The following is a 23470-nucleotide window of genomic DNA, read 5'->3' as shown; positions in this document are numbered from 1 at the left end:
TGGGGCACCATAACAACGCGGATATATTCTTCATGTGCGTCTTTTACTAGAAAAAGCATACATTAGTAATTTTAAGGGCCGTAGCGCTTATCACGCTCCACTGACCATGTAACGCTTGCACGAAAAGACGAGTGTTTCCGACGCTTTGCTAAGACGAGACGGTGGTGGTACCTACCCGTCACCTTGCGTTCTACGCCTTATCACCTCTGAGACAGGCGCGCACGCCCGTCTCAGAGCCACGCGCTGCCTTTTCCAAGAAAACCATTAGATGGCGCTCATGTCTCACGTGTGACGTGGCTTGATGCGTTCGTTCGCCTCCGCTGCACGCTCGAGGCACTCTAACGAAGTGCTTCCAGAATACCATTCACCGATTTTCTTGTGCAGAACATCAAATAAATGTTTTGTTCACTCTCTCCACACGCAAGACTATCGTCTTTCGACGGCATTTGCAGAATACATGCAGATACGGGGCCTTTTTTTTTTTCAATCCTGTTGTCGCGGTAACTCTTGCCCTCTTTTCTTTTGTAACTTTGACTTGGCGCATGGACCAGCTGTGGCTTCGCGCTCTGGTGTTACTCGTGAGACTGCGTTTTTTTTTTCCTCGTGCGCTCCTTCATCGCCTAACAAATCTTGCTTTCATTCCAGGAGCGCTGACCTACGCACTAACAGTCCCCGCGCCACTCCGGCGTATCTTCCGCAGCATCGCCGACGGTGTCTTTATGGCGGACGTGCCACCGGCATTGCATCGAGTAAACCAGCATTGCATCGAGTAAGCACATGACTCCTATTTATACGAGTGAAACAGTTCGAAAAAGTAAAGCGGAGCACGCCAGCCAAGGTACACAAAAGTGAATGGCCAGCGCGCTCCATCAGAGAAAAGGGGATGAAGTGTGTTCGAAGGTAAAGTGCCATCATTTCCGTTTAAAAGTAACCATTTCTCTGACTGAGTGCGCTGCCATTCACTTTTGCACATGACTTGGCCACAGCTTGCGTGCTGTTTTACATTTAGAGCACCTGTACAATAAGGCCCGCCTTGCTTCTTAAGCGTAAGGATGGCAGACTGAGCGTGTTAGTTCAGCATATTTGAAGTGGACAGAGATGGACACATGCACAGGGCCCGACTTCCTTTGAAGAGCCCCGTGTAAGTATACTCTCCCTCTTTCCGTTGCCGTCGCCACGCCTTCGAATATACTTCAAGGGCACACAGTATACCACCCATGTATCTTCAGGTTTCTTTATGACCCATTTTCTCAGGAACTACTGTATGTATACGGTGTTCTGGTTTGTTTCATTTTGTTCCTCAGTGTATCCTTTTTGCAACGGAACTATAGAATTACGATTGTAGTCAAACTTCTTACATTTCTCCAAACTTTTTAGCACACCAGGTAGTTTTTCTCTTTGTTCAAGCATAATTGCCAAAAATAACTATTGCGGATACGTACTTCATGCTAGTTCAGTAGCTCCTGATGTCTAGTTTATTGTGGTTAAAAATCTATCTTCTGCCATTTGAAGTGGCTTGGATAATGGGGCAAATGTAACCAAAGTTTTCGAGATATTGAGTTAGAAGAAAAAGAAGTTTATTTCGTTTTTTTCCCCGAATGTAGATGTGCCGAACTATTTAATTTATAGTAACGTGCCATAGTGGTCACACGAAAAATCTTTTCACTTCTTTTCTTGTTTTCTTGATTTCCTGGCTTGTTTTGTGGTATCTTTTGAATCTATTGACCAAATACTATCGACGGCAGTTCATCTCGTCTACCATATCACAGTGCTGCGCCTTGGCAATATACCAAACGGCGTTAAGAAAGTTGTCAGTGCAGGTAACAATTTGTCTTTGCAACGACGTGGCATGAGGACAGAGCTTGCTTGAAGTGCAAGCACGATTGCTTCCAGTCTCTTTTCTGTTAGCATGTCGATTTGAAACGCGCGCTGCCCTTTCTAAACACTGTCTGGTTAGTGAACACTCCGAATGTCTTTTGCTGCCACATCAAAAACGAAGGCGCAACTAAACTCAAAATAAATGCACAGAACCCCGTTGACGTGTGTCTCGCACAAAGACAAGTGAACTCAGTAAATACCATGCATGTTAAAAAATTCACTATGCGTCTTTCGGTGTTTCCAGAATACTTTTTATAGACCTTCTAAGCTCGGAGAAACTTTTGCATTTTTCAAATGTTTACTTCAGGCAGAAAGCCCAGGTTGTGTACGGTCTCAGTGAAGGGGGTTTTACTGCTCGTTAGTTCTCGAAAACCTGATCCTTTTGGCTCAGTCAAAACATGCGAAAATGTGTGGGACACTAAATACCGTTAAGGAAGGCCATGATCGTTCTAAACAAGCAAAAAAAAAACAAAGTTTGATTAATCATAAAATTTCACCCTGTGTCTTGAATCAGTCATCGTTTTCTGAATGCTTAATACGGGCATGTCGAACGGTGTAGGCGTGCTTAAAGTGGTACACTACCGGAGTGACTTGGCGTCTTACTCGTCGTGTTGACAAGATAGTACTAGCACATGCACTGCCGTTGCCGCAGCCATGTTACGCACATTTCAGTGAGTGGGCACAGCGTAGTGTTTCTTTTGAATAAACAAGGTTGTTGAAAAAACAAGATTATTCTGAAACCACTGTGAAGCCATGTACAGTGAAACAATGAACAATCTGCAATGCACCTCTTGGTTTTCGCATGGAAGTGCTCGAGTAGTTGCGCACAAGCACATGTCTGTTTAACATTTTCCGTACTTCAGGGTATTTTTTTTCTCTTCAAAAAGTAATAATAAAAGTTGGTAACTTAACCATTAAATGATTGTCTGACTCTGAGGTTATAGCGAATTGGCCTACAACGTCAAAATTTAAGGATGGCACCTACCGAACCGACAGTTTTTGAACTTACACTTTGCATAATTAGTATTTAAAACGTCACGCTTCAACATGCCGATACCGCTATGTGCGGTTGTTTTTTAGTTTCATTTCCCAGACTTGTTTTAGATTCTTTTCTCCATCTTGACCAAGTCAACTGCAATACTGAATACTGCTGGAAACATGCCTTTAGTTCATTGCAGTACACTCATTAGCAACCATAACGAGCTACTAGATACTGCAGCAAACGTTTATATTAACAGTCTCATATTTAGCTCACGTTTAATTAGTTTTATTCATTACTGCTTTATTTTCAAATATGGCTCTTGTGATAGAACAAATTTGATCTTTGTAACTTGCTTACGGCGTAACACGAGGCAAGGACAAAAGGAAAAAAACAAACAGGGTGCCTTCAGCACAGTGTTGTTCACTTCTCTTTCATTTTGTCCTTGTCTAGTGTCGCGCCGTAAGCACGTTAAGCATGAATCCCAACCAACAGGCTCAGCCTACAGTTTTGTGAGAACAGACTTGGTATATGGCTATGGAAACTGCACGAAAAAATCAAATGAACATTCAAGTATCTTTAGGTAAATGGTTGGCTACTGTTGGTAATTATACCGACAAAGTAGTATGGTTATTAACATTAGGAAATGAATTGCTAACTAAATTGTAATGCTGACTAAATAGTACTCTTGATGCAAACTTAGTGCCACTTACTGTTCCGTTTGCAATTCATTCCCGAATGTTTATAATTGGTGGAAAGTAAACATTCACAATAATTACTGCCAGTAAGCTTTACTAAAAGATTGAGTTGGTAGGAATTAATGGCTCTAGCTGAATGCGTTTCATTGGCGACGTTTTTACTGTGTCCATTAAGATAACGGTGTAGAAATATACAGGTGCGGATGCTCTCCTCGCAACGTGAAAAAAAAACGCAATCCCAGTGCCTCCGGATAATGTTCGGGCCGTTATCAGTTATCTAGCAGCTTCAGCGGTGTCTTCTTAGATGGCGCTACGACGAGCGGGTTCAGCTGTCTCAGTGGCACGCTCGGCATAAGCGTGCATGCTGCAGATCCTTTTGTTGGCACGTGTGACCACGCTGTTTTGAATGAAATGGAATGAAAAAACTTTATTTCAGTCCTGCAGGACGCGCGTAGCGGGTGTCTCCCACGTAAGGACTGACAGGGAGTACCAGGTGGCCGCTTCGTGGGCCAGCTGGACGACCCAATGCTGGTTGGCGAGTAATGAGCTCCTGAGAGACCCCTCCCAATTGTTTGAGGTAGGGTCGGAAAGTGTTTCTACACTCCCAGAGCATGTGTGCGAGTGTCGCCGTGTGCCCGCACGATGGGCATGTGTCGCTGGGGTATGCATCAGGATATATAAGCGTGAAGCTTGACAAAGTTTGGGTACGTGTGTGTCTGTAATAGGCGTAAGGTTAGCGCCTGCGGTCTGTCAAGTTTCGGATGTGGGGGTGGAAAAACGCGGCGTTCAAGGTAAAAGTGCTCTGTTATGTCGTTGTACGTAATGGGTGCATTCCGATTGGTCTCTAACTCAGCGAGATTTGGTTGCGCTGTGGCGGCGTGGTCGGTAAGTGCGCGCGCTGCATCATGGGCGATCTCGTTGAGGTCGGATGGGGCACCCAGCATCTGACCGAGATGGGCGGGGGACCAGATGACAGTTTGGTGCTTCAGGGCACTCGAGTCCGCACTCGGGTAACGCCTAGTTGGAGATGACTCCACGTTCGAAGGCTTTGATAGCTGGTCTGGAGTCGGTGTAGATGAGTTCCCGTTTGCTCTCGGGATACCTATAGCTATAGTACACTTCTCATCAGAGCTTGCTGCTATAAGAGCTGCTTTACAATATCTCGTTCAAGAGAGTCCAGGAAAATGGGTCATATTCTGTGATTCGAAGGCAGCACTTCAGAGATTGCAGTTTGCCATGTGTAGGAGGAATCATGAACAATTGGTAAATGAAATAAGACATTGTCATCATGAAGCTCTAGCATGAGGGCATGATATTATATATCAATGGCTGCCTCGACATATCGCTATTACCGGAAATCTATTAGCCGATGATGCAGCCCGCTCAGTCCATGAAGGAACCCGTGTGGTCCCGATTCCTCTATCAAGGACTGATGCAGCAAGACAACTTTATTTGCTGGCTCGAGATCTTACACGCGCGTTTTGGTCGTCTACCAGCTTCCAAAGGTGTCACTTATATGAACTGGATCCTTCGCTCAAGATACAGCTACCATCACAACTTTCCCGCTCCGATGCGACACTGTTATGCCGCCGCCTTTAGTTGGGTGTTGCATTCACGAAGGTGTACTCCTTTCGCACTGGTATGACAGACACCTCTACTTGCGACTACTGTGGAGCTGAAGAGACCATTGAACACGTCCTGTGCAGCTGCGCTTGCTACGACACGCAGCGATGCCAACTTCGGATGGTTTTGAATTCACTTGACTCTAGACCATTCTGTGTGCAGAAGATTCTGGGACCTTGGGCATCTGCCTCAATTGCGCAGAAAGCGACTAAAGCACTCCTACTTTACGTAAAGACAACAAACCTGAGCGACCGCCCGTAGACTGTGTGTGCTCCCCCGAATGTGCTCGTGATTGTGTGTACCTTCCTATCTATCTGCAACCTCTTTTCTCCCCTTCACCCCTTCCCCAGTGAAGGGTAGCAAACCGCATGTGCGTCTGGTTACCCCCCCCTGCCTTTCCTTGTATCTTTATCTCTCTCTAGTACACTCTAGCTATAGCTGCTTGATCCGCTACTTTGGGGTTTCGGGTGAAGATTGTGGCCGAGTTAAGAATCTGCTGCGTGGCTGATACCGCGACCGCGGTGAAGGCTCGGTTGTTGTGATAAGCAGCGGCGTCCACGAACCAGACGTTGTCCGCTTCCATGTTTCTTGAGAATGGCGGTCACCCGCGTACGGCGCGTGCCTCTGTTGTATTCGCCCTATTGGAAAAATTGCCATGGTGGATACTGGAAAACATGGTGGGCGTAGTGGAAATAATAGTGGGCATGGTGGAAATAATAGGGGGCATGGTGGAAATAATAGTGGGCATGGTGGAAATTATGATGGCTATGGTGGGACGTAGTGGAAAATATGGTGGTTATGCCGGGACATACTGTGTGGTATGGTGTACAGATGATGGGTAAAGTGGAAATGATGGTGGAAAGCAGAGGCTAGATAGTGGGCAATAATGGGACACTCTGCCCACCATTGCGATAATGCTGGGAAGCCCTAAGCATATGGTGGGTGGTGCTTATTATGGTGGGCTACATGGTGTACCAAGCTGAGAAACTCTTCCCACCATTGCGATAATGCTGGGAAGCACTAAGCAGATGATGGGTGCTGCTTGTTATGGTGGGCCACATGGTGTACCAAGCTGAGAAGCTCTGCCCACCATCGCGATAATGCTGGGAAGCAGTAAGCAGATGATGGGTGGGCTTATAATGGCGGGCAAATTATATAGTGTACCAAGCTGGGATCTGTACACTACATGTTCTACCATCATCATTTCCACCAAAGGTTAGGCCTACTGACCGAGCCCGTACAATTGTGTTATCCGTGCTTCCGGGTTTCAGAATACACGATTACGACGGTTAAGTATGACAATACAGCGCAGCCATATGGCATCAATTAACCTAAATGAAGCATTTTTCATTGTGTATGCTGTTCGCTCAAGAAGCAACAAACATCGATGCGACGCGATTAAAGCACTCCCAGAGAACGTAATTTAGTGTCTTCTCACCGACAGCCGCCGGTCGCACTCGCCGGCACTTCTCTAGCTTTTGTACGAGAACTCAGACGTGGCAATTCGTGTGCTTGGTGAACCATTATGATAGCGTAATGTTTCCGGTACACTGCATTCGTTTTGGCCAAGCCGTTATGTAGTTGTTGCTTTAGCGAAAGAGCAACAGCATTGCGCTGGCGCGACCGCCCTCTACATTGCGCGAAAAGCATCCCAATACTCACTCAAATAAATTAGGCGGGCGTATCTATGAAATGAGCCTAGAAGCGTCATAAAGCGTGAGCAGATGTCGCCGATTAGAACGAGCGCGAAACGGATATTAAACTTGGCAGACCCCGCCGGTAAACTGTTGCTGCTCCCCAGTCCACTTGTTTTTTTTTCCTTTAAGTTGTGAATTGTAAAAAAAAAAATAGCACTAGTGCCAATAACATAGTGGCAATCGTTACAGGGCGCAGTTGCTTGTGTTTAATAAATGTGCAATTTTTAGTAGCAGGTGTAGATCTTGTCTATGTTGTGTAGACGACAAACATAACTTAAGTTGAACCTTAAGTTTGTACGCCAACTAAGTATTTAACACGCAACCACCGTCATGTTGGTGTGGCGCAGTGGTTAGCGTATCATTCTTTCGTCGGCACTCACGCGCGTCGGACGCAGGAATCATGTGCTCCGTAGGAGCGGCGTTTGCGGCACATACTAGCCGCGGTAACAGGATGACCGAAGACCAAGACGCAGGATATGAGATTATTTTGCCACCACTGCCCAAGGGACGCGTCGCGCAAAACACCGTGTTTTTACACGGTGATGTGCGCGGCAGACCGTATCGAGTCGAAGATTTCCGAGACGCGCTCGGACCTACAGGACTGCTGCCGGAGGTGTTGGCACTGGGGGCCTACCAGATAAATCATGTCTGGGCGGTCACCATGAACAACGCGGACGCTACGAAACGCTTGCTGGATGTGAAGGAGTTGAAAGTCAAGGGCCGACGCTGCATCATCGTAGACCCCCAGGATCAGCAGCTGCGGCTGCGTCTTCATTGGCTGCTGTACGGCGTCAACGATGAAGACGTGCGAACGGCGTTGGCGGCTTATGGGAAGGTCGTACAAGTCACAAGGGAGCATTGACGTGTTCAGGGTGTCAGCGACAAGGGTTCAACCACACGGACTGTGCTTCTTAAGCTCAAGAGTGGCGTGAAGGTTGAAGATCTCCCCCATCAAATCAGGGTGGCTGGTGAACTGGCACTTGTGGTTGCACCTGGTCGGCCAATGCAGTGTCTGCGCTGCCAAGGTACCGGCCATGTTAGAAGAGAGTGTAAGGTACCCCGATGCTCGCGTTGTCGGCGGTTCGGCCACAGCGAAGATGCGTGCATGCGCACGTACGCATCGGCTATCGGATCAGCCGAAGGTGACGACACAGCAGAATTGGTGATGGACGTGACCGAGGCTGAAGACGCGGCGAAAGGCGCAGGCGACGCGGTGAACCCTGAACCTTCAACAGGTACAGTTACACCGACTGGTGGTGATAAACCAACAGCCAAAGCAGACATAGCGTCTGGGGAGGTGGTTACTCAAGAGCCAGCCGGCCAAACCGAAGAAGGCTTCACAAGCACCTCGTCGAAGGAGCCTGAGCCGGTGGAATTAACCGAACACTCAGTGTCGTGCGAGAGTATCAGTGGTGGGGCGCCAAGCAAAAGACCCCGCGAGCAGTCTGCAGGACGGCGTGAGGCGTCCAGCGAAAAGCAGGAAGAGGGGCCACCTGCGAAGGCGACTTCGTTCAGACGCAGCAGCACAAGGCTGCGTCCCAACCCGATATCGGACAATCACTGGCCACCTTTGTCCTCCAGTGGCACGGGTCCACCTGGAGGCTCCGAAGATGTCTAGCTCTATGCTAGACGCCGAAGGTAAGCACCATGCCCCGGGCTAACTTCTTCACTGTGTAGACATGGCTGTTGCACCGAAACTTAGAGTGGCAACGTTAAATGTTCGAGGTCTCGCCGCCAAGCGGAAACAGAGCCAAGTCTACAGGCTACTTGTGGATCATGATCTGGATGTACTAGCTGTACAAGAAACAAAAGTAGACGGTGAGGAGGAGACCCGGGGCATGGTGCTGAGGTTTACGGCGCGTTACCACGCAGTTGTAAGTCAAGCAATAGGCACGTCTGCAGGCTGCGTTTTGTTCATTAAGAAGTTACCGGGTCTGGTAGTGCAAGATACCTTTTCTTGCCCGTCTGGTAGATTGGTATCCTGTGATTTAGTATTCAATGAATGTCAGTGGCGTATAGTGTGTATTTATGCACCAACCATTTGCGAGGAGCGAGCAATGTTTTTTTCCAGCCTAAAGCAGCACTTCACTTTGGAAAGGAAATATGTATTACTGGGTGATTTTAACTGCGTCCTCAATGGGCGAGATCGAGCGAACGGACGCGCCATTTACGATAAAAGTAGTAGGACGCTAGCGGACGTAGTTACTGAATTCGAGTTAGAAGACGTGGGCAGCTGTATGGAGGGAACGCGGGATGTGCGTTTCACACATTTTCAGGGGAATAGCCATGCGCGTCTTGATCGCATTTACGTGTCGCTTGAATTAATAGCCCACTGTAAGACATATGCTGTCTACCCAATACACTTCAGTGATCATTGTTTAGTTAAATGTGATATGGGAGAGAAAACAAAAGGTGGAACTTTCTCATGGGAGCTGTGGAAGATGAATTCCACTTTGATCACTGACGAGTATTTCTTAGATCAGGTTATGAACTGTATCAATGAAATAAAAATGGATGATGAAGTTAAACTTGCAGAACAATGGGAACAGTTCAAGCAGCGAATAAAAATAAAAGCTATTGATCGGTCTTGCGCATTGAGTTACGAAAGGAAAAAGAAAGAAAAAGAACTCCGAAAGACTTTGGAAAGACTAATAGACTTGGAGTGCAAACAACCGGGAGAGTATAAAATTGACATACGCAATATTAAGCAGAAACTTGCTCTGTTTGACGAGGAACGCTACCGCGGTGCTCTCGTCCGTGCTAGGGCTGAGGCATTAGCGGCTGGAGAGACGCCGACCAAAAGAGCGTTAGGCGTGGAGAAAACGAACGCTCGACGGAATCATATCGAAAAAATAGAGAAGGACGGTCACGAAGTAACCGATACGGATAGCATTTTATCCGTATTTTCAAGTCATTTTGAAACCCTTTTTGCGTGTAGACAGGTAAACCTAGAAAGATTTAAAGACGAATATTTAGGACGCATGCCGCAAGTGAATGAGGAAGTGAAAAACGCTTTGGAATTATCTATATCTGCATCTGAAGTTGAACGGGCGATTGATAAGTTAAATCCCGGGAAATCCCCAGGACCAGATGGTCTTTGTGCCAAGTGGTACAAATGTTTTAAAAGTGAATTGTCTTCAATACTTGCGGGCGTATTTAATGAGGCATATCAGGAAAAGAAATTACCACCATCCTTTGGTGAATCGCGTACCGTTCTGATTCCGAAAACAGACGAGGTTGAAAAGCTCAGGCACGTCACAGCGTACAGGCCAATCGCACTGACAAATGTAGACTACAAAATATTAATGAAAATTTTGGCAGCTAGACTTCAGTCAGTTATAAAAGATATCGTTGGTCCACACCAAACGTGTGGAATCAAAGGGCGGTCAATAGCTACAAATGTTCATAAAATGCGATCCGTGCTGGAATGTGTTGATACCAGTCAAGCTCGTGTGGCCATACTTCAGCTGGATCTGGAGAAAGCGTTTGATTGCGTTGCCCACGCTCTTTTGTTTGCAGTATTGGAGCACATTAATGTTGGTAAGATAATTATTGACGGAGTAGCCATGGCATACCGGAATGGTAGTACGAGACTAATTATTAACAAGACATTGGGCCCCCCCATTAGAATTGAGCGCTCAGTGCGTCAAGGTTGCCCTGTTAGTCCACTTTTGTTTTGCATCTATATTGAAACTTTATGTAGGTCGATATTGCAGAATGACATCATTAATGGGTTTAGAGTACAATCTACAGAGGTCAAGCTACTCGCATACGCTGATGATGTTGCTATTTGTAGCACTTCCTATGTAGGTATTGAAGAATCAATCAGAGTTTCTAAATCTTTCGCCGAAGTTACAGGAAGCCACATAAACTGGGGTAAATGCCTCGGCTTCTGGCATGGATATTGGCCTTCAACACCAGAATTGTTTGCAGCAATTAAATGGACAAGAACGCCAGTTAAATATCTCGGAGTACCGCTTGAGTCATACAAAAGTACTGATGAATATTGGACACAGCAAACGAAAGAAATTAAAGAGAAAGCGAATAGGTGGAATGCAACCTATCTGTCCATGTTTGCAAGGGCTACTGCATGCAACTGGTTTTTTGTGTCAAAGCTGTGGTATGTGATGCAAGTGCTGTACTGTTCCCGGGTCAATGTGCAAAAATTACATCGGGTGTTTGCAGTATTTGTGTGGGGTTCTAACTGGGAAAGGTGCAGTCGCACGAATTTGTTTAGACGGGTGAAGTGTGGAGGCCTTGGGCTAGGACATCTGTTTATCAAGCAGTTAGTAAATAGGTTTTTCTTTTTTCGCGAGACAAGAGATCCTTTCCTACTAACAGTGTGTCAAACAAGACTAAGTAGACTGTTGCCCGAGTTTGTTGTGAGCACTCATGTTACCACAGGGGCTGTGCAAGGATACATGAAGGAAGTTGTGGCCAGCGTGCGGTTTTTGTGTGTTCGGTTTTCAACTGACTACCTGTGGTCTGTTGGAAAGAAAAAACTGTACAAAGATTTATGTGACACGATGCTCCCCGTCCCACTGTACAGAGCGCTATATACAGCACGCAAGGGTCAGAACGTACTTAAACGAGTAAAAAAAAAATGCCAGCAGCTCCAAGTGCGAAAACGTTCTTTTTCAAATTACACACTGGAACACTTCCTGTAAGAACCTTCCTAGAGGAGCGTGGGTTTTATATGCCTTGGGGATCTCACTGTCTGATCTGTAAGAAACCGGAAACTATCGACCATGTTTTTCTGCACTGTTGGGAAGGAGTTTATTTTTGGGACGTATTACAAAGGACAATCAAAAAAGAGTTTCCGTTAGACCCTCATGGTATCAGGTATTTGGCAATAGAGAACGAGGATGGATTACCTTTCGATTTTATCATGATGACTGCTTTGCACAGTATATGGCGCTCTAGAATGGCTGGATTTCATTGTGACCCAGACAGAAGACCAGCAAGAGAGTATTTTAAGGAAAGCATCTCAAGATTACTTGAGGTAGTAAGAACAGACGAATGTGTACCTTTGTGGGTAGAAAGGGTAGAAGCCCTACTAACCATGAAGGAATTCTAGGATGCGATGTGTTATAGTTATGTTTTAAGTTTTTTTTGTATTGTATGTAGTGAATTGTAATATATCTTAGTAAGCCGTTTGTGAAGTTCACTGGAAATAAAGAAAAAAAAAAGCAGTGGTTAGCGTATTCGAATGGGAATCCGCAGGTTGCACGTTCGATCCTCCGTGGCGCCTTGTTTTTTTTTTTTTTACGGGACGGGTGTTTTTTTATACCGTTTTTATAGAATTCTTTTTTATTTTTTGTGGCAGCTCGTCACGGTGATTCTGACGTCATTTTGCGCTCAAGTGTTGCCGGCACTGCAGCACCCACCATACCCACCATGCGCCATGGTGGGTGTTTCCCACCATTCACCCACTACATTAATCCACTATAATGGTGGGTGGTGGTTTCCACCATGCCCACCATTCGTTTTTTTCCGATAGGGCGGGGTGTACATTTCGTGGAATGGGAGCGATCGTGATAAGGTCGCGGATTTCACGGCGAATTAGAGTATCCTGCGCAGAGCGGACCCGAGTGCCCTGAAGCACCACACTGTCATCTGCTTTCCCGCCCATATCGGCCAGGTGCCAGGTTTCTTTTTCGTTTGCGCCTGTTAAATATTATTCTATCGCTGAAAGTGACATGAAACTACTGAGATGTTCCTGCAATGGGTAGAACGTGTTTTGTACCGAACTCCCGTTCTGGCTATCGGACTTGTGCGGATCACGTGCCTCTCTTCAACGTGCCATCTGAAAGTGATTCTTGGCATAAATATGTGAATTATCATAGTAACATTTAGCCACGAACAACCGCATTGCTTTAGTGTGCTGTTTATAAAATACTTGCGTGGTTCAAATGTTTATATATTTCGCGGTACAACTGCGTTGCTCTTGTGCAACTCATATGGAATAATCGTGCGTTTCAAATATTTATTTATATCGCGTTCAGATGGAACAAGTGCAACTATGGTTCAACGGTTTTCTGTGTAATTGAAAGCAGTGATACGCATGAGCTGCGTTTGTGGTGCAGCAACCACGCTCTATTGATAGAGGGGTCATAATTACTACTGGCGGTTTACGCGCCAAAACCACGATTTGATTACGAGGGACGCCATAGTCGAGAGCTCCTGAATAAGTTTGACCATCTGGGGCTGTTGAACATGCACCTGCATTTAAGAACGTGGTAGTTCCTTGCATTTTTCACCACAGGGAGGTATTTTGATGGAGGACTAGCACGCTGGCTAACGTTGTTTTTAATTGTTTGCCTGTGCATCGAGGAATGCTGTGAACAGACAAAAATACTAGTGCATGCGAGCGTAACTCAGCTTTGAGCACTCCCCGATTGATCCGTGTTCACGACGTTCACAGCCTACACATGAAACTTCTGTGTTAAGAAATCCTTAAACCTGGTGAAGCTCTCAAATGGCAAATTTACTTTGTGCTTTGAGTGTTAGTCCTGCCACTAGGAACGATAACGTTGGACGGGCAGAGGAATTTCGATGTGCCAGCACTGCTTCATTGTGTACGTTGGCCGTGGCGCCATCTGACGGCTAACCGTAGAGCGCGCCCGCGAGACCAAACATTATCTGGCTGCTCAGTGTGAACACCAAATTTTACTTACAGCATGATTAAGATTTAAAGCGTTCTGTTGTACTAGCCAGCATCAAAATAGCTTTTGCAAGGTAGCAAGAATTCATACTAAAAAAAAAAAAAAACGATGGGCCTGCGATCACGAACCCAGAAGAGGGCAAGGCAGAATTAACCGCGTTTGTGCTCAGTCTCAGTCAGCGTTTGCACACCCTCTCTTTCACGGTTAACTTGTTAGTATCTAGCAATTGCGGGTATCGACTAACGCAGTTAGTAAAGATATTTCTACCCTATATGTTTTGTTTTTTTGCAGGGTAGAAAGCTCCCGCTAAAGCGTGCTTTGCAAATATGTATTTCATTTTTAAAACATCACTAACCACCGTCTTTTATAATGTTGCAGCTCTAAACTTTTGCCACTACCGGAACTTCTAACTGCAGACGAGCAGCCCATGTTCAAGGAGTTTCGGCAACTTGTCGGGGCCCACCAAAGGATCGTCGTTTCTGCGAGCTTCAACATCGGTGTCAAACGAAATGGCAGGTGAACCCGCTGAGGCTCGTGAGGGTCGGGTGGTTTCCTCCGACGACGGAAGTACGTGCAATAGCTTCGGGTTTGGCGAACACTGGGCAGACAGGTATACCTGTTAGAGGTTTCCATAGTGGAGGTAAGACGCATCCGAGAGGCTGTTGCACTCCCAGCCACCGTCCACCATTCCGTGCCACTTTCTCTTCTTTTGTGAAATGTGATGTCAGTGGAGGCAGTGTGGCACCCGGACTTACCTTGTCAGCCTGTAACATTTCGGCGTTGGCATCGAGCTCAGTTGGCACATCATGGCCGTGCCTCAATCAACGACTCGGATATGGTTTCTATGTTTATTTCACTTTATTGTTCACTTGTGTGCTAGTGTGATGTTTTTTGTTCGCTTTAATTTGTAATGTTAAATCTTGTTTGATTTAAGATCTAATGATCCAATAAATTTCAGTGAAGGTTAAAGGACCGCAGGTCAGAATTTCCAAAGCCCACCACTAACGGTGTATTTCATGGCTGCTACGTTTGTTTTTCGGATTTAAAAGATTAAAAGAATTTAAATAAATGTAGTGGTCTTCTTTGTCCTCTTGCCACTACAACGAGACCTTCATCGAGTATTCCTCGCTTTTAGTATCATGCTTCCCATTGGCTCTTGTAATAACTATGAGAGATAACTATGATCAACTTCACAGCTGCTTACGGTAGGTTTTGCCAGTCATTTCATTGTCTTTGCAGTGTGCGTGCCATGTCAACTCTCACTTTGTTTTTCTCACGTAGGTCACAGTCTCTGGAGCACTATTGGAAGAAAGTACCCATATATGATGATTTAATAAGTTGATTTTTCGGCTAGCTTGGTCTTCGTTCCAACTGGTGCTATATACCTGAAAAAAAAAAACTGGGGGACCATTAAGCTTCGCCTTTAAAACTTGAACGCGACTACGTAATCTTGTCCCTAGTGCGCCCTTCAACCACTAAGTGCATACTTATTAGGTTTTGTTACATACACAAACACGCACACTGTAGATTGTACCAGCGTGCGCTATTATCGCCGAATGGGCTCGTTTTCGTCGTGATACGTGTGAAACAAAATGCGTTGAAGGGGCCCTGAAACACTTTTTCAAGTAACAATGGAACGAATTCACTAAAAAAACTTATTGCTTCACGAATTCAATGCCGCAAAAATTTTAAGGATCCGTCCAGTGTGAGTGGAGCAGTTTTGCTACGCCGTGTAGTGTAGCAAATTGGACTTAGTCTTGTTAACCTCCCTACATTTCTGATGTGTTTTTTTTTGTGCTGTCTTTCTTTCCCTCTCACGATTTTGTAATTTTGCACAGTAAAGATGAGCGTGTGGTGGGAGTGACAACTTAAAAAAAAGTCATTGTCGAATAGGCCATTCTCAACACGTTCAAGAGTACCCTAGTGTAGTACATCGTTCATAATCAGTATACTACCAACGTACTTGTATGTCGACTGCATAACTTACTAAATTTTTCGTTTGCACTTGCAGAAGAGCTGTCAGCGTTTCCCTGCTGACGTCAGGTCTTCTTGGTTGGCGTCCTCTCAACACTGCCTCGCACGAGTGTCTCGTACCTCGAGCAATACAGTGAAAGACTATGGGAATATGCTTTAACAGAGCGGAACGTTATGCGGACTGGCGCATGACTTAACAAAGTTCACGGTGTCGACTGAGCAGGAAAAAAAAAAAAACTGAGCTCGACACCAGCATCCTATCTAATCTTCCCTTTCTCTCGTTTTTCCTCAGTTTGCACTGCACACCTTTATTGAAGACGCCATGACACCGAATTTTCTATCAATGTCTATGCTATGTGGGTTAATGTTTGTGTGTTCACAAAAAAGCTGGCGAAATTAGTGCATTTGGTCAGGCACCTACTTGATAACCGCGAAATTTTATAAACACAAGTGTACTGACTCGGAGTCGGACAACAGTGCAACACCGATGCACTCGTTAGCGATAACGCAAAAAGCTGGTTCTTTTGCAAACACCTGCATTACTGTGAATTCCGCTTAACGGTTCTCTTAAATAGTCGACGGCGCATGGTATCAAAATATTTTAGCATTCTTCTCATTGGCGTTGCAACTAAGCGATTCGCGGCTGCTGAAACATTGCTATAACGTGACGGTTTTTCTCCATGTAGCGCATGCCACTACACGAGCCATAGTAAAATGGTGGTTGCTGGTTGGTGTATATAGCCGGTCATTACAATATACCCTATTCTTGTTTTTTGATAAACGCCACGAATTGTTTCGCGACTGTGGTGGCCCTTTCAGATAACGGGAAACAGCTTTTAAAATTAACTTCACACAACCTTTGACTTGGTTAACAAACAGCTGTCTTGAAACATGCTCGTTCTTCGTGGCACTTGTATACAAGGAGGAGGAGGAATGAAAGAGGAAGGACAGGGAGGTTAGCCAGTTCTCAGACCGGCTGGCTACCCTGTACTGGGGAAGGGGGTAAGAGGGATAAAAGATGAGAGAAAAGAAACGTTGTAAAAAAAGGGAGAGAGAAGGTCACCAGACGATCCACGACGCTGCTTACAGTCTGTCTCTAAGACCACTTACCCGCAGAAAGCGCAACAACGCTCTCAATGCCTTGCGTGCAGAGGACGGTCTCGGCCAGTGTCCTAATACCCTTTCTTCCGCTAATTGCCGATTGTCTAGTCTATCTAAAGCTTTCGACAGTTCTTTTCTTGGCACGCTGAAGCGAGGACACTCGCAGAGAAGATGGGAGAAAGTCTCTGCGCGGCCACAGTTGTCACGTGTCGGGCTGCTGGCCATTCCGATTTGAAACGAATAAGCATTCGTAAAGGCCACCCCAATCCACAGACGGCACAAAAGTGTCTCCTCAGCTCTGGTTATTCCTGATGGAAGACGGAGCTGTAGGTGTCGGTCCAAATTATGAAGGCGGACGTTGGTGAATGCCGGTGAATTCCACTGAGCGAGTGTCAGTTCTCGTGCAAGTGATTGAATCCTTGCAGCGGCGTCCGTTCTTGATAATGGTATAGCTGCACAAGGGGCATCATCATGAACAGATCGGGCTGCTTCATCTGCACGATCGTTTCCATCAATGCTGCAGTGGCCTGGTATCCATTGATACGCTATGTCAAGTTTCACTATAGCCCGGTGATGAAGCAGTCGTATTTCAGCAACTATAGCTGTTCGATTGGTCCATGACAATATGGCGAGGTAATGCCCTGGATGGCTGCTTTGTAGTCGGAGAAGATTGACCATGTCTGCTGCGGTTCTTCAACTAGGAACTCCAGAGCGGCACGAATGGCGGCGAGTTCTGCCGCCGTGGATGATGTCAGATGCAAGGTCCTGAACTTTATCGTGATGGATTTCTCCGAAATTACCACTGCGCCTGTTGAACTTGTTGAAGTGACCAACCCATCCGTGTAAATGTGAATGCGTCCACTGTGTTTCTCATGCAGAAACAGAATTGTTGTTTGTTTTAGGGCCAAATTTGACAAATTTTTCTTCTTTTGCATTCCGGGGATGGTTATCAAAGCTTCCAGTGAATGTAGACACCACAATGGTAACGACGGTCTTGCTGCGTGCGTGAAGTTCGTGGGAATCACCATGCGATGTGGGGCAATAATAGAGCAGAACGCAGAGCGTGGCCTGGAAGTTGGAAGGGAGGCGAGGTGATGCGATTGAATCCTGGTGGCATGTCTTATGTGCGTTCTTAAAGCATCGACACGAATGTAGGTTGTGATAGGGTGTTCATGAGCGATTGTGACAGTCGCCGCTGAGGATGCGCATCTCGGTAGCCCGAGGCATATTCTCAGTGCTTGAGCTTTCAATGACTAGAGGACGCGTACATTTGTTATGCGGGCCTTGCCAAGCACAGGTAGGCTGTAGCGCATGAAGCCAAGAAAAAGTGCAGCATACAGTTGAAGTATGGCTCGTACCGATGCACCCCATGATTTTCCCACAAGAAACCTTAGGACGTGGGTGATCATGGTCAGTTTCTCCTTCATGTAAGCGACATGAGGGCTCCAAGACAAGTCACGATCTATTATTACTCCCAGGAAACGGTGGGTCTTCTGATAGCTGATCGTGTGTCCATTAATTCTGATGTGGTATGGCGTCATTGTCTTGCGCTTAAACGCAACCAGTGAGAATTTCTCAGATGACAGCTCCAGTCCTCGTCATTGAAGGTAGTTTGACGTCAGTGTAGCCGCTGTCTGAAGCCTGGCTCGTACGTGTAGACGCGTGACCCCTGATGCCCAGATGCAGATGTCGTCCGCGTGTATCGACAGATGTACGGAGTGTGGCAGGACGTCAACGAGGCCGATGAGCGCAAGGTTGAAAAGTATGGGGCTTAGAACCCCACCTTGAGGTACGCCGTGAAAAGTATGATGGTGCCTTGTTGCACTATCTTCTGTCTGAATGAAGAAGGTTCTGTCCTTCAAATAGCTGTAGATTCATTGGTAAACGCGGCCTCTCAGTCCAATGCTGTCCAAGGCGTCCAGGATGGTTTCATGTAGTACATTGTCATATGCAGCCTTAATATCTAAGAAAAGTACCGCTGATAATCTCTTTAAGCTTTTCTGCTGTTGAAAGGTGATGGAGAGAATGGTGCTGACTCGCCTGGAGTGGTACTTGGAACATAACAATATATACCCCGCTGCTTTGACCGGCTTTCGACGTGGACGGTCTTCCATAGACAATGTTGTTGATCTTGTCACGTAACCCCTTGATCTTAATATATAGGTGGGGATGTGGTCACTGCCATGCGTTTCATTGTCCTCAAACCACTGCACCTTGGTACTTAGGCTACTTGACACAAAATTTAGGTCCAGACAGCTACTATATGTCAGACCCCGTAAAAACGTGGGTGTGCCGTCATTTAAACAATATAGTTGGTGGTCAGATGCAAAGGAGGACACATTTCTTCCCCGACGGTCCATCTTCTGGCTTCCCCACAGCGGGTGATGACCGTTAAAATCACCGGTAATAATCCATGGCCCAGCTGTCGCTGATATGATGGCTCTTAATCTTGCCGGGTCGAAGCGGCCTGATGGCGAAATATATACTGCCACTAGCGTCAAGTTCGCGTTCTTACGCTTAACTGTCAGGCACACGTATTGGTTGCTGTCGTCCGGTGTTACTGGATGCTCAATATATGTGAGTTCGCACCTGATGCAAACAATCACCTTACTGTTTTCGTTACGGGTTGCAGATTTTAAAGCCTCGTATTTAGAAAGTCGTATAGCATTGTGAAGACGTGGTTCACAAATTACGATAATTGTAAACTGATTCTTGAAAACATATGGTCAAAAATCCGAAATGCGGGGTTTAAGACCTCGGGCATTCCATTGGAAAATTTATGCTTCTTTCACTTGTTTTCGGAAGGGGTGCAGAGAAAGAGCCATGGTGCTTCTCTAGATTTGATAGCACCGGATTCAAAGCGTCCAATATTTGAAGAGCGCTGTGGGCAGCCGGAGTCTGAATATTATTCAGGAGTACTTGAATTGTCTTCATGAGGGTCTTAATCACGTCTATTATTTCATTATTTTGACTGTCATGACTTACTCGCTCTGAAGTAGCTTTCAGCGGGCGATGCTGCGGATCTACTGGCGGTGTCACTGACGGCAGCGTCAGGGTCAATGTTTCTTGCGTCTTTCTGAGGATGCTTGTTGTTGGCCCTTGTTGATGCTTGTGGTGGTGAGTGCGTGATATGGGGTATCCCTGGCCTTGGTAGAGGATGTCCTAGGAGTTTTCTTATGGCGCGAACGCCGACGTCGCACTTTGGCAGCAGCCTCCCTGTGGGTGGAACCATCTCTGGCCATCTGCCTCAGCACTTGTATCTCCTTCTTCACATTTGGGTACTGCTTTGATGACGCCTCGTGAGGACCTTGGCAATTGCCGCATTTGCGATGTTCTGCTTGGCAGGCTCCTGTGTTGTGCGACTCCGAGCATCGGGAGTACACAGCAGAACTTGTGCAAACAAAACTCACGTGTCCTATTTTACAGCGCTTCTGACACTGAAGAGGTTTCGGCACGAACGGCCGTACTGTGTGTCGAAAATGACCAACTCTTACTTGAGTTGGGAGACTGTCCCCCTTGAAAACTAGTTTCACACATCGTGAGTTCCCGAGACGGCGGGCTTGCAAAATTATAGTAGCTTCCGTCACTGGTTTGATTAGAATTGGAAAATCAATATCGCTGATAGAACTGTCGACGTGGTAGATAACGCCTGCCATAGAGTACTTGCCATCTGGTATGAAAGAACGTACGTTGATACTCCCCAGCACATTCACCTTGGTCACTACGTCGAGAGAAGTACGTTGCGTAACGTCTATCGCCAGAACGTTCTTGCGGCCATTGATTCTCACGTCTGTTATTTGTCCCGGAACGAGTGCCTCAAGTGACATAGACATGACTTGGCGATTAAGTCGGTTCATTCTGTCAGCGGCATTCAGCGGGACAAACAAAATAGTGTGAACCGGTGGCTCTTGAATATTCGGGGTGGCCTTACTTTGGGAAGGAGATGTCTTAAGCAGCCTCCTATTCACCTTGCGTCTTGCCACGGGCACAAAGTCACTTTCATCATAGCTCTCATCACTGGCCGTAGAGTATATCAGCGTGTCCTCACTGTCGACGTCACTTGGGTGGTCGGAGCTCTTTCTTAGAGTGGCCACAGACGAAGTGGAAGGTATAGGTGGAGGCCCTGGTGATTCTACGTCCATTTCCGCAGGCAAAGAGCGGCGTCTTCCACAAGCACCAATGAAAACGAGAAAAAATAACAGAGACTGAAACCAGCGTTCCACTCCACTTGTATACAATGGTCCTGCAAGCACTAGGTGGCCACGATGGCTGCATTGATCTGGGAGTACGATGCAGACGCATGTTCCGCTGTGAATTTAGGTGTACGTACATTTGAAACTCGTTCAAATAAAGAGCTCCGAGGCCAGCATGCACGTCCTGTTGCTGACGCTAGAATCTTAAAATTATTTCTGCGTGGTAACTACGAGACATGTCGATGCAGCTTTGCAAAGGAGCGGCGAAAACTGGTTCATGGACTGCAGAGCTGGGAACCACTGAAGAAGCCGCACCACCAGAGATCCGCGAGCTTTGTTAGGGGCACCATCTTGGCAGTGAGCTCATTATAGGCTGGCAAGGGTGGAAAGTGTTCGCATTATCCTTCCACATTTAGTTTCCTAGTACTGCCGAACTTGCATGGTCCAGTTACGACCACTGGATACCTAACACATTCCACAATACACCGCTTCATTTCACGCAAAACACGTACACGTACAAAATATGCCTCAAAAGCAAGTCTATGTAGCAATAAAAAGATTGTAGTGCTTATAGCCCCCCCCCCCCCCCCCGCTCCCTTGCTTAATGAACTTCCACATATGTTCAGAGTATACTCGTGCACGAAAGTCTTCCCGCTCAATTTACATTGAATGTTGATTTGCTGACAGTGAGAAAAGTGTAAGATATATCTTAACTCCTGCCGAAACACCCCACGTTAAACCTCTTGTAAATAATTGCCTCTAGCAACATTACTGTCACTGTACTACCTTCATCAAACCACAATATGCGAACCATAACTGATATAACAATCTTGAACGGACTAAAAGTGATACCTGGCTGATACATTAGAATATAACAAATAGAAAACAACGTACCACTACTTTTTGAAAAGTAGGATACCAATCCTTCTACGTAAAGTACGATACTAAGTACGATACTGAAGTGCTTGGAACTCGTTTCTGAACTGGCATTAGGGAGGCTTGATGTCGGGAAAGTAATCGCGTTAATATGAGTAATAGAGAGTTTTAGAACATCAAAGGAAGAGCCAAGCATCACACAATGTGAATAAAGTAACAAGTGGCTAGGTCGTCCAATGGTCCAACTTATTAGAAAACTTGTCCTTGATTACCTATTAACTGTGGCGCATATACCCTCTTTAGACATATTTCTTCTTCGTCGTCGGCCACTGCTCAAAAAATTGCTCAGAATTCCTAACAAGTGTGTAGCGGATGCATAAAAATTATGTTTATGTATGACGTAGTGGGTACGCAGCAGTATGATTGTAGCAGTTACCCAAAAAGTGTTTAGAAAAGGCTCTGGAAGGCCGCTATTTTAGCGTTTGCTGTGACTGTGCTGCGTGTCCCGCGTAGGCCTGGCGTTTTTTTTTCATCCCTGGGCTAAGTTTAAATTCAGCATTGAAACAAATATCTTGAGCTGCCGTGAACTCGCTTTGCTGTACGCAACATGACATCTTTGTGTCCTTGCAGCTTTTTGACCTTATATATCATCCGGCGGATGCTTCGTCCAAACCTGCATTGCCTTTCGCGTCTGACCTGCAGTGCGTCTTTTGGGTGGGCAAGACAATCGTCCAGATACCCCGTTCCTGTGGCCATGGCATTCCTTAGCCCACAAGAATGCATGTTTTGGTTCCTGCCTCGTGCTTCTCTTCTGGGGAATGCATCCTGCAAGACAACCCATCGCTAGTTCCTGTCCTTCTGTCTTCAATACGTGAGGACATGGTGTTGCTGATCTTCGCCACTCCACCATATGACCACGAGCGGATGAAGAATGGGTGAAGGACTGCATCTCGCATTGCCTCCGCGAGAAAAACCAGTGATTACTAGATCCACCCTGGCCTACTGCCCATGAAATGCTGCGAAGCACTTCACATCGGTGAACTATTGCATTAAGTTGATTGCGTCATTCTTTTCCGCACTCATCGAGAACTATAACCACAGTAAAACAATCGGACAACCCTCAAGCCACATTAACATTCACAAATATTCACTCTTCCCGTCGGCAATCAGTCAGTGGAACATGTTACCTGATAGTGCTGTGAATTGTACAATTACATATACTGTGGAATCAATTGTTGCAGTAGTGCGCGCCATTCATTTCTGTCCATGCTTGTGACTTTTTTGCAATGCTTTTTTTATGTTTTCTGTAACCACTCCTACAAGGGTCGATTGAGTCTGCAGTATGCTCAAATAAAAAAAATAAAAAAATATTGTGCCCTGTTTGCGATGTGCCCAGTTTGCGTATTTCCCGAGCTAAAGCTGGCCGGAAAGGTTGGCTTCCTCACAGTGGATGGTCTAAACTAGCGAAAAAAGTTTAGGCTTTTATCACCCCTGATAAGGATCAAGTTTTGCCTAACGTCACAGTTCGGAACGATGTGCCCAGTTTGCGTATTTCCCGAGCTAAAGGTTGCCTGAAAAGTTGGCTTCCCCACAGTAGATGGTCGAAACTAGCGAAAAAAGTTTAGGTCCTTATCACCCCTGATAAGGCTCAAGTTTTGTCTGACGTCACAGCTTGGAACGATGTGCCCAGTTTGTGTATTTCCCGAGCTAAAGCTTGCCTGAAAGGTTGGCTTCCCCGCAGTAGACGGTCAAAACTAGCGAAAAAAGTTTAGGCTCTTATCACCCC

At 46.1% G+C, this 23470-nt stretch overlaps 1 protein-coding gene across 2 annotated transcripts; it reads left to right on the top strand.

Annotated features, from left to right (window-relative positions):
* The first annotated feature begins 645 nt into the window (after positions 1 to 645).
* Positions 646 to 23066, top strand: LOC142765815 (uncharacterized). 2 transcript variants are annotated; one of them, XR_012884410.1, is made up of 3 exons: positions 646 to 769; positions 3992 to 4132; positions 13919 to 14609. XR_012884410.1 is itself a non-coding variant. In XM_075867563.1 (3 exons), the coding sequence occupies exons 1-3, from the start codon at positions 720 to 722 to the stop codon at positions 22529 to 22531; spliced, it is 405 nt and encodes a 134-aa protein (XP_075723678.1). In that variant the 5' UTR covers positions 652 to 719; the 3' UTR covers positions 22532 to 23066. The 2 variants fall into 2 exon arrangements, 1 of the variants encoding a protein (XP_075723678.1); XM_075867563.1 differs by lacking the exon at positions 3992 to 4132 and adding an exon at positions 22315 to 23066 and having other exon boundaries at positions 652 to 769; positions 13919 to 14056.
* Positions 23067 to 23470: the final 404 nt, after the last annotated feature.

Source organism: Rhipicephalus microplus, chromosome 6 (genome assembly GCF_043290135.1).
Source record: "Rhipicephalus microplus isolate Deutch F79 chromosome 6, USDA_Rmic, whole genome shotgun sequence".
Taxonomy (NCBI): Eukaryota; Metazoa; Arthropoda; class Arachnida; order Ixodida; family Ixodidae; genus Rhipicephalus; species Rhipicephalus microplus.
The sequence above is the reverse complement of the archived record's forward strand: the minus strand, read 5'-3'. Positions and strand labels throughout refer to the sequence as shown.

What these genes read in the sequence shown, in the direction of transcription:
- LOC142765815 (XM_075867563.1), top strand. Translation starts at nt 720, where the DNA reads ATGGCGGACGTGCCACCGGCATTGCATCGAGTAAACCAGCATTGCATC. An exon ending in GTAAACCAGCATTGCATCGA is followed by an intron (nt 770 to 13,918) that starts GTAAGCACATGA and finishes ATAATGTTGCAG; the next exon opens with CTCTAAACTTTTGCCACTAC. An exon ending in GGTGTCAAACGAAATGGCAG is followed by an intron (nt 14,057 to 22,314) that starts GTGAACCCGCTG and finishes GTGTCCTTGCAG; the next exon opens with CTTTTTGACCTTATATATCA.